Source organism: Mastigoproctus giganteus, chromosome 9, assembly GCF_048544385.1.
Source record: "Mastigoproctus giganteus isolate SK-2022 chromosome 9, ASM4854438v1, whole genome shotgun sequence".
NCBI classification, from domain to species: Eukaryota; Metazoa; Arthropoda; class Arachnida; order Uropygi; family Thelyphonidae; genus Mastigoproctus; species Mastigoproctus giganteus.
Window position 1 is genome coordinate 112,432,588 of NC_143583.1, and position 15,022 is coordinate 112,447,609.

Sequence of the window (15,022 nt, forward strand, 5' to 3'; positions counted from 1 at the left end):
AGCCACAAATAGAAAGAGTACTGGTGGACGGAGATTGGGAAGATAGAAGAAAATGGGGAAAAAAAGAATAAAGGAATGACTTTTTTGATGTTAGGTTGAAGAGAACCATTGTAATAATGGAATAAATCCTAAGATAATAATAACAAAGTTCATAGACTAAACTGACTAACACATTAAATAAAAGCAATGAATAAAGCAAAGGGCTGTCATAAACATACGAAGGAAAGAGGAAAGCCTGTTTCTTCTGTTCCACCATTACCCAGAGTTTGGCATATATTTGCTAATAGAGGCCACCTATCAACTGATGAGAAGCCAATAGCTAAGAAAGAGCCAAATTTTCAGTGTTTCAGCATTTTGATGGTCCCTGGGAAGTACTGATTCCATCCCCACCCTACATACATAACCTATATCATTGAAACTATATTTCAGGTGTTCTAGCATATCTCAAGCAGGAAAAGTTAGATTGTCAACATATGTTTTGTGTTATTCCCTGAGGAAGTTTTAGGCTCAATTCCAGTTAGCTTTTTAAAAAAATTCACGACTTATTTATAATATTCTTAGGGACCTCTATACCAATTATATACCTATAGGTTAATCCATTTCCTCAGTGACTATCCCACCTAACAGTTATCCATCATCTAATGTTTTGGTAAGCAATTCTTGATTTAAAAAAAAAAAAAGTACATTATCAAATAAAGTACCCCTGAGGTACTTTATTTTATGATAAAATTGCCTGAAATGCAACACAGTATATGCATTACTTAACTAGTTTACACAAAACCGGCATTTGGCATTTATACGTACAAATGTTTGCGTGTTATTCTTCTGTGGCTGTTGATTAAACCTGAAGTTTCTGGTTCCCCCTGGATTTGTCCACATTCAATCTGATTCTTTCCCACTGAGGTCACCAATCATTAACGACAGTAATTGTGGTCATTAACGGCCGTCTATCCAGAGGAGATGTAGTCTAAACTATATGTGAACCCCTGGCGCTCGTCGCCGTGATGGGATATTGTGCTGTAAATCTACTTCACAATAAAGATTTATTTATTTATTTATATACAGGAATGCGCCACAGCTTATATAACTCTCAAAAATATTCTGGAAATAATGTTTCTAAATAAGTTTCTGTAACAATGAAGATGGATAATTAATTATCTGCAGTAGTGGTCATTATTTCCACATTTAATCTTGATGGAAGTTATATTTTGGATAAAATATATCTCCTTCCCATTTACATTAAAGAAAGCACAAAAAGCTAGTAGCAAGTCAGTCAGTCACACTCAAACTAGCATTGTATTATGAAACAGCAATTACTTGTACTTATTTATATCTATCAAAGGATAAGTTTTAGTTTAATGAAACTTTAGTAATTTATGCTAATATTTATTTTCTGTAGGTTCTTCAGATGTATGAAAAAGAAGGATTCCAGTTTCTTCAAAATGTGTTTAGTGATTCCAACTACCTTGCTGATCTAACTGGCTTGACCAAACTGCATGAGACAATCAAAGATGAAGAGGTATTTTTTATCTTTTGCATAAAGTCATGCTTTTTTTTTTTTAAGAAAAAAAAATTATAAATTTGCTGATTTCAGTAACTTTCACATTCAGAAAAATTTAATGCATCTAGCTTTGCCATTATAATTAATTATTATAGGAGGCTAAACATAGAGTAGTGGAAGCATAATAAAATGCTTTTAAAATGCTATACTGTTAGATATTATTATTAGTGCAATTTTTTTAAGAAAAAAAAAATCCTACTTAAGTAAAGTTACAGTTGTTTCATTTAACAGTGTGTTAATTGAAATTGCACAACAAATAAATTTTAAAATATCTGAAAAAATATATAAATTTGTTCAGTAGCAAATTTAAGTATAAGCAGCAATTTTGAACCTCCGAATTTATGGATTCAGAATAAACTACATTGTCCAGATCTTATTTAAGTTTAATTTAACAGTATTATCGGGGTTTTTTTGGCATGTCAACATATATGCATAAAGCTGTTATTTTTATTTTGGTTTTTAGGAGCATTAGCAACTAAGGCCATATTGCTCCGTGGATATGCGGTGGTCATTTCCTGACCTTTTCGCATCCTCCGTATTTGGTGGTCACGGGCTCGAACTCCGGTCTGATCAAGAAGTATGTGCTATGCACTGCTGCTCCTACCCACCTGGCTATGGAGGCGCCATATGCATAAAGCATCTATTGTCTTCATTACTTCTGTTAATCCAGACATAACTCATTCAGAATGGAGAGTGGATGGATTTTCATAAAATTTTATATTTGGCTCTTTTAGAGCAATTTGTTGTGCCTTCCCAAATTTTATTAAAATTGGGCCAGTAGAAATCCAACAATTATTTCTTTTGTTCATACAGAGGTTGTCTATATACCATATATTGTAGCTAAAGCACTGGATATTATGTTTGTTTGTTACCATGCTGTTGATTACAAAGTATTACAAAACATGGAGTGAATATAAGTTGGGAGATATGTGCAGTAAAGCGAGAACAATTAACTTTATATATTAGTAATTAATCGGTAATAAGATGATTAGTTATTTACTTTTCTCTCCTATTAATCAAAAAAAAAAAAATCAGAAATAAAACCCTAACATGACTAAAAAGTCACAGTATGGCATATATTAGAAAAGTCCTTCCCCCCCCACTCTGTAATAGTATTGAACTCTAAAAAGGGTGCCCTCCACCATCACAGATTGTCTTGGCCTTCACAAATTCCAATAAACAGCATTTGTATATCTGAGAACTAGTATTATCATTTACATTTTTATCAATAAAATGACATCTGGGATTTGAACCTATATTTTTTGATGTATTGTGCTCACATTAGTGAGTTTAATATCATTAAGCATGGAAGACTTTACCATTTAGTGATACTACATAGCAGGAAGATTCAGTAAGCAAGGTGAACATTACACGATATGTATTTTGTGTAAAAAAAGGTTTTAATCAAACTGGCAGGTTTATTACAGTGCAGGGTAAGCTTTAAATAAGATTTGGGCTTTCTTAAACCTTTTTCTGCCTAATGTCAAAAGTTTTCCTTTTTGTCATCAAGCAGAAAAGACCCAAAAAGACACAAACATTTTTTCAACAAGGTGGGGCAAGTCCACATTAAGGCAAATTCAGTTATTCATTTTCTGAGGAGTATTTTAATTAGAGGGTCATTTCTAACTGATATCCTGGAATAATATGGGAGTGGTTGATCTTTCCCATCAGACTTGCCAGATCTGAATCTCTAATATTTCTTGTGGGAGTTTTTCGAAGTACAATTGTCTCCAGAATAATCCACGTATCATTCAAGAATATAGAAGTGAAATTACAGCTGCTGTGTTAATGTATCTCTGAAGAAATACTAGCTTCAGTGCATAAATTTAAGGGGATGAATCAGATTGGTCCACTTGATATTGATGGGTCAACTGTTGATGATCCTGCTCAGGTAGCTAACAAACTAAATGAATATTTTGCATCGACATTCACACATGAGGAGTTATTCAGCGAGGGGAATGCCAGAGGTATATTCAACTCTAGCAGTAAGCTACAGAATCTTGAAATAACTGGGAGTAAAGTGGAGGAGAAACTATTGAAGATAAACACAAGAAAGGCACCCGGGGTGGATGGGATCTATCCAGTTATATTAAAGGAGGCAGCAAAGGAAGTAAGCAAACCCTTAGCCATAATTATGAGAGCTTCCTTGGACTCAGGGGAGGTACCCATAGACTGTAAATGTGCAAATGTGACCCCAATTCACAAAGGAGGATCAAAGGCTGACACAAGTAATTATAGACCTGTGAGCTTAACTTCTGTTCCAGGAAAATTAATGGAGGCACTGGTTAAAGAAGCACTGCAGGATCATTTAGACAAGACTTCAGTTATAGCTCAGACACAGCATGGTTTTGTTAAGGGGAAGTCTTGCCTGACCAATTTGATTGGATACTATGATGCAGTCACAAAAGAACTGGATGCAGGGAATAGCTTTGATATTATATACTTGGATCTTAGAAAGGCTTTTGATACTGCTACACAAATTGGAGCAGTGTGACATTGGAGGCAAATTGCTGCTATGGATAAAGGGGTGGTTGAGGGGGAGAAGACAGAGAGTGGTAATCAATGGACACTGCTCATCGTGGACTAATGTTATTAGTGGAGTCCCTCAGGGCTCAGTGTTGGGTCCATTATTGTTTTCTGTATTTATAAATGATATTGATGATGGTATATCAAGCTTAATGTCCAAGTTTGCAGACGATACAAAGGTTGGCAGGGTTGTCAAGGACACTACTGACACTATGCTGCTGCAACAGGATCTGGAAAGGTTGAGCAGATGGGCTGAGAGGTGGCAAATGAAGTTTAACATTGACAAATGTAAAGTACTACACATGGGAAACAGCAACCCCAGAGCAACGTATCAACTCTGTGGTACTACACTGACAATGGTAGAGAATGAAAGGGACTTGGGGGTGGTTGCGCAGGCAGATATGAAGTTCTCTGAGCAGTGCAGACGGGCTGCAAGAGTAGCTCATGGAGTATTGTCAATGATATACAGGAATTTTTCCAGCAGGGATAAGGAGGTGATTATTCCCTTGTATAAGGCAATGGTCAGGCCACACTTAGAGTACTGTATACAGATCTGGAGGCCTCATTTCAAGAAGGATGTAGAGCTGCTGGAACGAGTACAGAGAAGGGCAACAAGATTAGTGAATGGAACAAAGGGGTGCTCTTACGAAGAAAGGCTTAAGTTTTGCAAATTACAGTGTCTGGAGACTAGGCACCAGCGAGGTGATCTGATATAGGTGTATAAAGCCTTGAATGGTTTAAGCATGCTCAATGCTGATGGGATTCTTCCTCTAGCTCAGAATAATCACCTGAGAGGGCATAAATTCAAATTGAGGAAAGACAGATGTAGGATAGACGTGCGGAAATTTGCCTTTAGCCAGCGGGTGGTTGGTTGGTGGAACAGACTTCCATCCCTTGTCGTTTAAGTTGATAGCGTAAATAAGTTTAAGGCTCAGCTGGACAGGTATTTTGAACGAACAGAGGGGTGAAGTGGAATTGGGGTTTTTTTTTTTTTTTTTTGGCTGATGCTGCATAAGCTTGCTTTCTTGCATCAAATGCCTCTACTAATGCTAAATGTCAGCTGACATTTATGAATGGTCTTGGATGCATAGCAATCACATGTTAAATATGTTTTTGCTTGAATAAAAAACTAGCATGTCTGTGCATTTGATGATACCAAACCGAACAATTCCTGTACAATATATTAAAAGAAATAAGCATTCAAAAACTATGCATCTTTTCTTGATAATCATGTGTGCTTGGAACAAGGGCCAACAGTGAGTCAGCCGTCCTGATGGTGTTAGCAACTAATTGGAATGGCAGGTAGGCACCAAATGAATGCAAAGTTAGAAAAACAATTGTGGTATATAGTGCCAATATGTCATAGAGGTAAAATCAGCATTTTTATGTTTGAAAATACATAGCATGAAAGCCTTATTCTTTCTCCAACCACTCTAAATTATAAGAAATAGAGAAGAGAATGGTAATTTACCCATGCCAGGAGCTCATTGGATATACTCAGTAAGTATATAAAAAGCTATACACAATTGCATCAAAACATTGGCATTATTGTGTTATAAAATTTGGTGGTATTCTCTACCCCCTCCCCATTTGCCTGGGAAGCACCAGCATCTCTCCAATCAACAAAGATGGAGTTTTGAAAAGATGAGCAGGAAAAAATAAAATAAAATAAGTTAATTTAATTTGTTAACCTTTAGTTAATCAGACCACATATAGTTTTATACTTTTAATTTGAAAATCATGGAATTCAAGTATTTAGCACAGTTCATAATTGAGATCTATAAGGCCCTAAAAGGATGAGTAAAATGAATGAATAGAAGTGACAAGAACCGGGAGTAATAAATATAAACTTTATATATTTTAGTGCAGATAAGGGAGCTGCTGCGCAGTGGTGATTCTGTGGGAATGAAGATTTGTCAACAAATGTAAAAATTGGTGTCATTATATTTTTTATTATAAGTACTCAGTATAAAATTCCTTTAAATACACTGGTGTTCAAAGAAAGTGCAAAACCCCCTTAAAATTATAATTGTCATCCGAATAACATAAGTATATGGCGATGATGTAATATTGCATCAGCTGTTACTTTCAGCTATATAAGCATATTCTGCAAGAGTGCAGTCATTCCTTGCTTGTGTCAGGATGGCGAGTTATGTGAAGTTGGCACTATGAAGAAAGAGTACTATTGTTGCTTTACGTGAGGAAGGATGTTCTTCGCGTCATATTGCTTATAGAGTGTCTTGTAATCAGTCGACAGTGAGTAGATTTCTTTCCAAACTGAAGAATACTGGTTATGCTGGTAGGGAAAAAGGAGTGGTAGCAAGTGCAGTAACAGTCAGAAGATACCACTTCAAAAATGGACTTGTAGCCCGTTGTCCTAAGAAGCCCCCCCTCCTCACACACACAAAAAAAACAAAAAAAGGCCTGATTCATTTGGTGTAAGGAGCATGTCAAATGGACCCCCAAGCAGTAGAAGTTAGTTATTTTCTTGGATGAGAAGTTCAACCTACGTGGCTCTGGTGGGAGACAAACAATTCGCCGTAAATGTGAAAAATACCATCCAGACTGTATGGTGTCTACAGTGAAATTCCCCTACCAGCCAAAATGATATGGGGATGTATTTCATATTGCGGAGTAGGTCATCTGCAGTTTATAAAAGGTTCCGTAAATGCCAGTGGATACCTGGCTAAATTGGAAGGCAAATTGCTTCCAACATTAGAGACCATTTCAACCTGCCAAGTAGCTGCATCTCTGCTCCTTGTCATTGGGCGAAAAGCATAAGCAGGCATTTCTGTAGTTACTTTAGCTTCATTTCTGCATTAGTGGTTCGACAGAAATGTGTTTATATTTGTTACAGGTGAAAAAATAGTTGGAAGAACAGTCCATTATAACTGTTAGCTGGTCAGAAACAGCCCAGACTTGAATTTTACAGAGAAATATTGGCATCGTGTGGCATCTGCAGTTGCCAGAAAGGAACCACGAACTATCAGTTGATTATCTTCAGAAATTGATCTTGACAATGCCGCAACAGTGTGCTACTGTCATCAGGGCCAAAGGCAGTTCAATTAAATATTAGTTTGCATCTGGTGAAATTTTCATATTGTTTTCCATTTAAAATGATAAACTGAAGCAAATTGAGGGCTTCTGATAACATTTCAGTCATAATTGTTGTTTACTAAAACTGTTGTTAAAAAGTTGCAAATTCTCATTTTGGAATATTTTAAGAGCACCTGTCAAATATTACTTAGCTTTGCCTTAACTATTAATAAATATCTTTTCTTTATATTTCAATTTGTGATGCTAGTCATTAATGTAATATACCATCATGAAAAAGGGTTAGAAATGTGAAATTCCTATGTGATGCACTTTCTTTGAACACCAGTGTTGTTAAAAACATTTGATGGTGCCAAATGCAGATCAACGTGGGGGGAGGAGTTAATATTAGTAGCTTTCAGATCTCTTGTAGGTGACATAACACCTCTTCAACATATGTGGCACAATGCAGGAAAAGGTTGGCCACACCTACAACAACGATTATCAAGCATTTGTTTTGAATGCATAGTGAATTTAATCTTCAAAAATAAGTGCTACAGTACTTTATAACTTGTGTGTTGGAAATCCTCACAATTGGCATACTAATTGTGCCACACCACAGCTCTTACCTTAAATGTTGTCATTAAAAGTTTGAGAGTATCTTTCTTATTCTAAAACTACTTTTCATACTATAGATAAAACATAAGAACTAATTTTACGTTAGTGTTCAAAATAACAAATGTTATCCAGTTATTTTGAACACTAACATTAAATTGTAAAATTGGTTCAAAAAATTTTTTTTTATCTGAATGTTATTGTTATATTTTTTTTACAGATCTGGGAATTACAAGATGATGAAGAGATTGTTTAGCACTATTTTTTTTTCTTTTAAGAAATAAAACCATGGGTAACAAATTATGTAAAGAATGCATCAGATAATTATGTGTAAAAATAAATTATTTTGAAGATATTATAAAATGTATATTTTCAGTATCTGGAAGTTCCAATAATGACAGTTTATTCTTAATTATTCAGAGCCTTACAGAAAATGGTACAGCATCTGAACTTATAAAGAATTTGCTGAGTCATAATTGTACATGTGTGTAAAGGACCATCAGACTAAAAATTAAATTTGAAAGGAGTATTGTGTGTTTTTTTAAAAATTGAAATTTTACAATGTCCACGTATCCCAACTGCAGGCAGCCCTACAAGTTTGTGCTCATTCACATGTTTTTCCCTTCACTTTTCAAATAAAGATTATGCTGAAAGAAACATGTTATTGTTAGCACTTCCCATTAACATGAGATGTAACTAACTTGTAGCAAATCTTAGTGATATACACTGTGCTGCCACTTTATTAGGTACACCTACCTAGCAGCGTGTTCAGTCTTCAAAGCAGCCTGAATTTGTCTAGGCATGGATTGAACAAGATGCCAAAAACGTGCAGGAATGGAGCACCAGGCAGACATGAGTGTGTCACACAGTTCCTTGAGATTCAACGGAGATGTAGGCCTGCAGCAAACAGCACTTTCCAGCTCATCCCAAAGATGTTCAATAGGATCGAGATCCGCGAACTGAGAGCAGGTCACTCCAGCAAAGAAAAATCATTGTCATGTTCCTGGAACCATTCCATAGTAATTCGGGCTTTGTGCACTGGCGCATTATCCTGCTAGAAGTAACCATCTGACTGAGGATAAACTGTCAACATGAACGGATGCACTTGGTCAGCAACCATGTTTAGGTACGATGTGGGTATCAATAGACCCAACATGTGCCAAGAAAACATTCCCCACACCACTTGCGTCAGACATGACGGGTCTATGGATTCCTGTTGTTTTTGCCAAATTCTGAGCCTTCCACCACCATGATACACCAGGAACTTCGACTCGTCAGACCAAGCAACTGTTTCCCAATCCTCGATAGTCCAGTGCTGGTGTTGCTGTGCCCACAGGAGGCATGCTTTCTTGTTCTTTATTGATAACAAAGGTACGCAATGTGGCCGTTGGCTGTTGTAACCCATTTGCGACAAAGTGCAACTAGTGGTACGTTGCAATATTTTGTTCTGCACACCAAGGTTGTATTCTGACATGATGTGCAACATTGTGACACGTCTATTTGCTTGCACAATTCTAGCCATCCTCCTCTGGCCTCTCTCTCATCAACAAGTGAATTTCTTCCACAGAAGTGCCGTTGAGAGGATGTTTTCTGTTCGTTGAACCATTCTCGATACACCCTTGAAACTGTGGTGTGTGAAAAGTTCAGAACTGCCGTTTCAGATGCTTTGTCCAGCACGTCTTGCACCTACTACCATGCCGTGTTCAAAGTCCGTTAGATCACTCCTTCCCCCCATTCTTGCTACGCTTAACTGATACTAGTAAGGTTGTTCTACTGCATTTATATCCACAACTGTGGTCATGTGACTTGCAACGTTGTGGGACTAACCATTTGTGTACACAGCAGGGGTGTACCTAATAAAGTAGCAGTACAGTGTATATTTTTTAAAAAAATTGCAAAATGACTGAAATCATTTCAGATGGAAAGATTAAATTATGCATACTTTCCTTCTTCCTCTAAGAAAAGATCCTCGATTTAAAAATTCATTTTTACTTGATACTGAATATATTCCAGTTCCCCTTACACATGGAATCCATTCATAGTATAGGACTCAACAGGGAAACTGCCAGTTTTATATCTGTTTATTCACCGTCCTTTCACTGATTCTCCACACATTCATATACAATACAAACTATCTTGGTTATGTTCTTGTTTATACACCAGGTCAGAAGAGTTTACAATAAACCATGAATTTATTTAGCATCATGGGCTTGAACCATGGTCTATTCAAAGAGCGTGTGCTACTGCACTCTTGCTATTAACTACCCGGCTACATCTTTTGTTGACTTAGACTTTCCATCTATAAAAGAATTCCCTAAATTTCTTTATAAATTAGAATTCACAGCTGTATGGAAGCCTAAACTGTCCTGCATAATGGTCTCTTCTGATTTAGGGCCAAAATATTGAGCTTTCTGTTTTACTTGTGCAAGTTTTGGGAAGTATTTACATAAATTTATATGTAAATACTTCTAAGGTCATTCCATATATGAATCAAATAAAACATTCAAATTCTTTTGAAATCTTTCAATAGGTTGCCATCAATTATTTGTGTTTCCAACTAATAATAAGTTTTAATAGAGCAATATGAAAATAGCTTTGAAAGGAGACATTATCTGATTTGGGTTTAAAAAACCAAAATTCTCTAGATTTCTGATTCAGAAATTGATAAAATGAAATAATAAATAGATAAGGAGAATATTACTACATTAAAAATAATAACCATGAAATATTTTAGCGTGTGAATTCATTTTTGGCAATAATTTCACTCCAGTGTTGAGCAGTCAGGTACTGCTCAACAATAAGCACAAATTGTTTCATAAGGTATTAGTGACAAATATAATGCAAGAATTGCTTTCTTATACAACATTAACCAAAAAAAAAAAAAACTTCCTGTATCACTTATCCATCCACTCTAAGAGTTTGTCTACTTCTTCCTTAAATTCATTCAAACTGTACACTTCCACAACACCAGATGAAAGTTTTTTTCTATCAACTACCTGAAGACAAAGTTCTATCCTTCATTTGAATATGTGTCCTTTTATGTGTTGTAATCCGAGCAAGAGAAAGGATGCATCAGCACTGGGATTACTCAATCCAAAGTACAACACCTCAGGTGCTGCAATTTGCTAACTGAGAAGCCTTTCTGGGTAAGAGTACCCTTTTGTTCCCCCTCACTAATCTCATTGCTCTTCTCTGTATCTGTACCTATTCCAACAAATCAACATCCTTCATAAAATGAAGCTTCCAGACCCGTATCTGGTGAACTTTTCAAGATAAGACCAAAACATTGCATTATACAATGGTAATGACCTCCTTAACCCTGCTGGCAAAATTCCTGTATATATATATCATTGACAAAAAACCCCATGAGATGTCCTAGCAGTCCTGTCCTGCTCAGAGTACTTCATGTCTGACTGCAATTACCCCACCCCCCAGGTCTGTTTCATTTTCCACTACCCTGAGTGTGGTGCCACACAGAATATTAATCTGGGCTTACTGCTGTTTAACATTGACAAATGCAAGTTATTGCATTTGTCAATGTTAAACTTCAATTGCCACTTCTCAGCCCATCTGCTTAACTTTTCTAGTTGTTGCAGTAGTACTAAATGATTACTCTCATTGACCATCTTTACAACATTTCAAGTAAGCCTTCATCAGTATCATTAATAAATATAGAAAACATCAGTGAACTGTGGGGGATTATACCAATAACAGTAGTTCAAGAAGAGCAGTGTCCAGCAGTTCTCTAATGCCACACTGCTCCAATTTGTATAGCAGTCTTTTATGTGGAACAGTGTAGTTTCTTAAAATTTAGATTTTCTGAAATATATGATAAAATTATTTTTTGCATCCATTTCCTTTGTTACTGTGTCATATTATTGAATCAGATGGGTCAGGCAAAATTACTCCTTAACAGATCAATGGTTTTGTTTTTACAGTTTTTAAAAAGTACATGAAATAATTCACTCCACAGAGCACACATAGCAGTAACCTCAATACTATGAACTCATGTAGTCAGCAAAGGATTAAATACTATTTTTATATGGCATTTCCTGGCCAATTGTATTTTACACAGAAAAATAAGCAAAAATTATTCATGCAGAACTGCATTATAAGTTTTTTTTTATCTGCAACAACAACAACAAAGGATCTGAAAACAGCTAAAAATAGTTTTCCTTTACTTTAGTAATTAAATATGCTCACTTATTTCACACTCCTGCTGATCCATAGTGGGAAAATAATGGCGTTTTCTTACCTCATGTTGTAGGAGAAAATACATATTTTACACAAAATAGCAAACAAACATGCAATACCAATTTATTCTCTGCCAATGAATAAAATAAAATCTTTTGTCTTATGCTTAAAATGTATCTTTTTTATATATAAATATTAATGCTTGAGTAGTAAAGACCATATGGATTGATTGATGTGAAGACCACAGTACAGTATACACCGATGAGCCAAAACATTAACCAGCAAGTTGTTATGCAAATCGAAGCAGCTGCAGGTGAACTACGGCGTGTGCGTGGGTCAGGATGTGGTATAAAAAACACCTGATACTGAGTTCAGGTGTTAATCAGTGTTACTCTTATTCTTTAGATGGGAAAGCCAATGGACTTAAGCAAGTTTGACAAAGGCCAAATTGTAATGGCCAGACGACTGGGTCAGAGTACAGCTGGTGGGATGCTCATGGTCGGCCGTGGCTAGTGCCTACCAAAAGTAGTCCAACGAGGGGGAAACCCACAAACTGCCGGCAAGGTGTTGGATGACCATGGCTCGAAGTGAGCCAAAGCTCTCCTGGATGGTACGTGGCAACATCATCATATGTACACTCATCTGGTGCGTTTCCTGGCGCAACAACGCTAATAAGCTATTTTCGACCTATTTAGCCTTCCCTGCTGAAATTCAGCAAGAAAGTTTACCATCCCTAGCCCCGTGGAGGCAGGTCGCTACTACCCTTTAATTTTTAGCTATTTACACAGTTTTTATTTAAGATCTGATTGCTCTGATCAAACCAATTCAAAACTCAAATCATCTAAAATTTCCACCAAAATTACATCTATATATATTTATATATACAATTTATGTATAATTGTATACATAACTAAATGCACCATATTTATATTATATACAACTATATGCACCATATTTACATTATATACGTCATATTTACACCAATTATTATATACACAAAATGTACATTTGCAACGACAAGCAGTTGCTACATAAAACTAACTTCCGCTAACATGCGGGGAAAACTCTTAATTACAGCAGTGCTCTTAGCACTACTTACTTACTTACTTAGTTCTACTTACTAGGAACCGCAAAAAGCAGCACACATCGGGGGAGACCAACAGTCAAAAGGAACCCAACACTGTCTGCTGAGCAGCAGGAGAACTGACCAAAAGAGAACTGTACCAAAGTAAGTGCCTATAGAACTGTTCCATAAGCAACTTTGCTTTTAATCACTTCAAGGTAACTTTTGTAGATAGGGCAGTCCCTACTACGCACTGAGTGGTCAGTAGTACCTCCACGCTTCTCGGCCGTTTTAGGGCAGTCCTTCTGAAAGTGTCCCTCACCAGCACAGTGGCCACAAACAGCTTTGGCTTTACAGCTTCTTGCTTGATGCCCAAAGGCAAAGCACTTAAAACACTTAACCGTAAGAAAGATGTCACGCACCTTGTATAACGACCAATGCAGAAACACTCTGCCGTTCTCGATCAGAATGTTCCGCAACTCTGTGGGAACTTTGATGATCCAGTTTTTGGTATCTTTATTTGTAATCCTTGCAATAGACCAGATAACAACACTTGCTTGGAAATGAGCTCTATCTATCCCTCGAGAACTGAAGTTCCGCTCAAACATCTCAGACAGGAAATCAGCTTTTTTGACGTCTGGATCGACGTCATAAATAATTAGGTGCTTGCCTAACTTCTTGGGGACCTCGGTTTTCATTCCCTTTGCCTTAATTGTTTCACAGTTTAAAATCTTTTGTGCATCTTCTTTACTGGCTACCTCCAGCACAACTCCAGTGTCCTTAATAGGTCTTAGACGACGAACATTGACGCTCTTTAGAACAGGCTTTACAGTCTGTAAAACAACTTGTTTCACATCTTCACTGGGCTTAAGAGAATCTGTATCAGCCTTTATTAATACGCCGTGCACTTCCTTCTGTTTTGGTGGTAAGCTCGTCTGGCTTCGCACAACACTCGCGTACGAAGTAGAAGCAACGTTAATTGAGGACTGACTCATCTTTAACATCACCTTGAGCGACTGGTTCTGGGCAAAAACTTCTATTGCCTTGGCTTCCAGTTGGTCCCACATATTGAGAATTTTGTACTTCGCCGCTCTGTTAACTTTGTTTGAGTCGTTAAACATATAATCATGGAGCTGCTGACGCACTACCTTCAATTCTTTGAAGTTATTCTGTGAGTCTCCATCCTCATCGGAGGAGTCCTCTCTGAGCCTCTTCGCGGCAGTTCTCTGTACTGACTCTATTACTGACGAATCATTAGAAGAGTCTTCTTCCATGAAGCATGCACGGTCAACTGGATCGTCGCACACAGGAACGTCCATCTCCTCACTTGTCAATCTAGTCAGGCTTAGCTTAGCCTGTGGCTGAGCTGTAGTCAGTTCTTTTGACATGATGCAACACAACAATAAATAACAGTTTATGGTAACACAATGTTCGTTTCCAAAGAGTCCCCCACTACACAATATATTTAGACTAACAAAGTCCGTTAGTCAGGCCTATTTAGCCAACCAGGACTCGCCTGGCCGCCCACCCCGGACTGCGTGGAAGTAAGGCCTACCAGATAGCAGTAGTCACTGCACAGTAAACAAGTCTCTTGTGGAAGCACTAAGATCACTATAATAAACGCTAGATCAGAGCAATAAGAACACTGTGCACCCAGACCGCCAAAATGGTACCGGGGCAGTACGTGGCAACAGAAGGACGACTGTGGAGCAACTCGCCAGTAATTGGATGTACTGTGTTGTCACAACACACAGTACATCGAACCCTGCTGAAAATGGGGCTGCATAGCTCCAGGCCGCTCCAAGTGCCCATGCTAACCACGGTCCACTGGTGCCTACAATGGGCACATGAGCATTGAAACTGGACCTTGAGTGATTGGAAGAAGATAGTCTGGTCTGATGAATCGCATTTCCTGTTGCACCATGTGGACAGCCGAGTAGGGTATGTGTGCGTTGTTTACCTGGGGAAGTGATGGCGCCTGGATGCACCATGGGAAGCAGCCAGTGGCGGCAACGTCATGCTTTGGGCAA

The 15,022-nt window shown here is 37.4% G+C and overlaps 1 protein-coding gene across 1 annotated transcript in view; it reads left to right on the forward strand.

Annotated features, from left to right (window-relative positions):
- Atg7 (Autophagy-related 7) overlaps positions 1-8,244 on the forward strand; it is a 196,796-nt gene extending 188,552 nt beyond the window's left edge. The window contains exons 18-19 of the mRNA XM_090381559.1: positions 1,400-1,519; positions 7,956-8,244. Coding sequence (XP_090237685.1) covers positions 1,400-1,519; positions 7,956-7,991 — 156 coding nt within the window. The 3' untranslated portion in view covers positions 7,992-8,244. The remainder of the gene's footprint in view (positions 1-1,399; positions 1,520-7,955) is intronic.
- Positions 8,245-15,022: the final 6,778 nt, after the last annotated feature.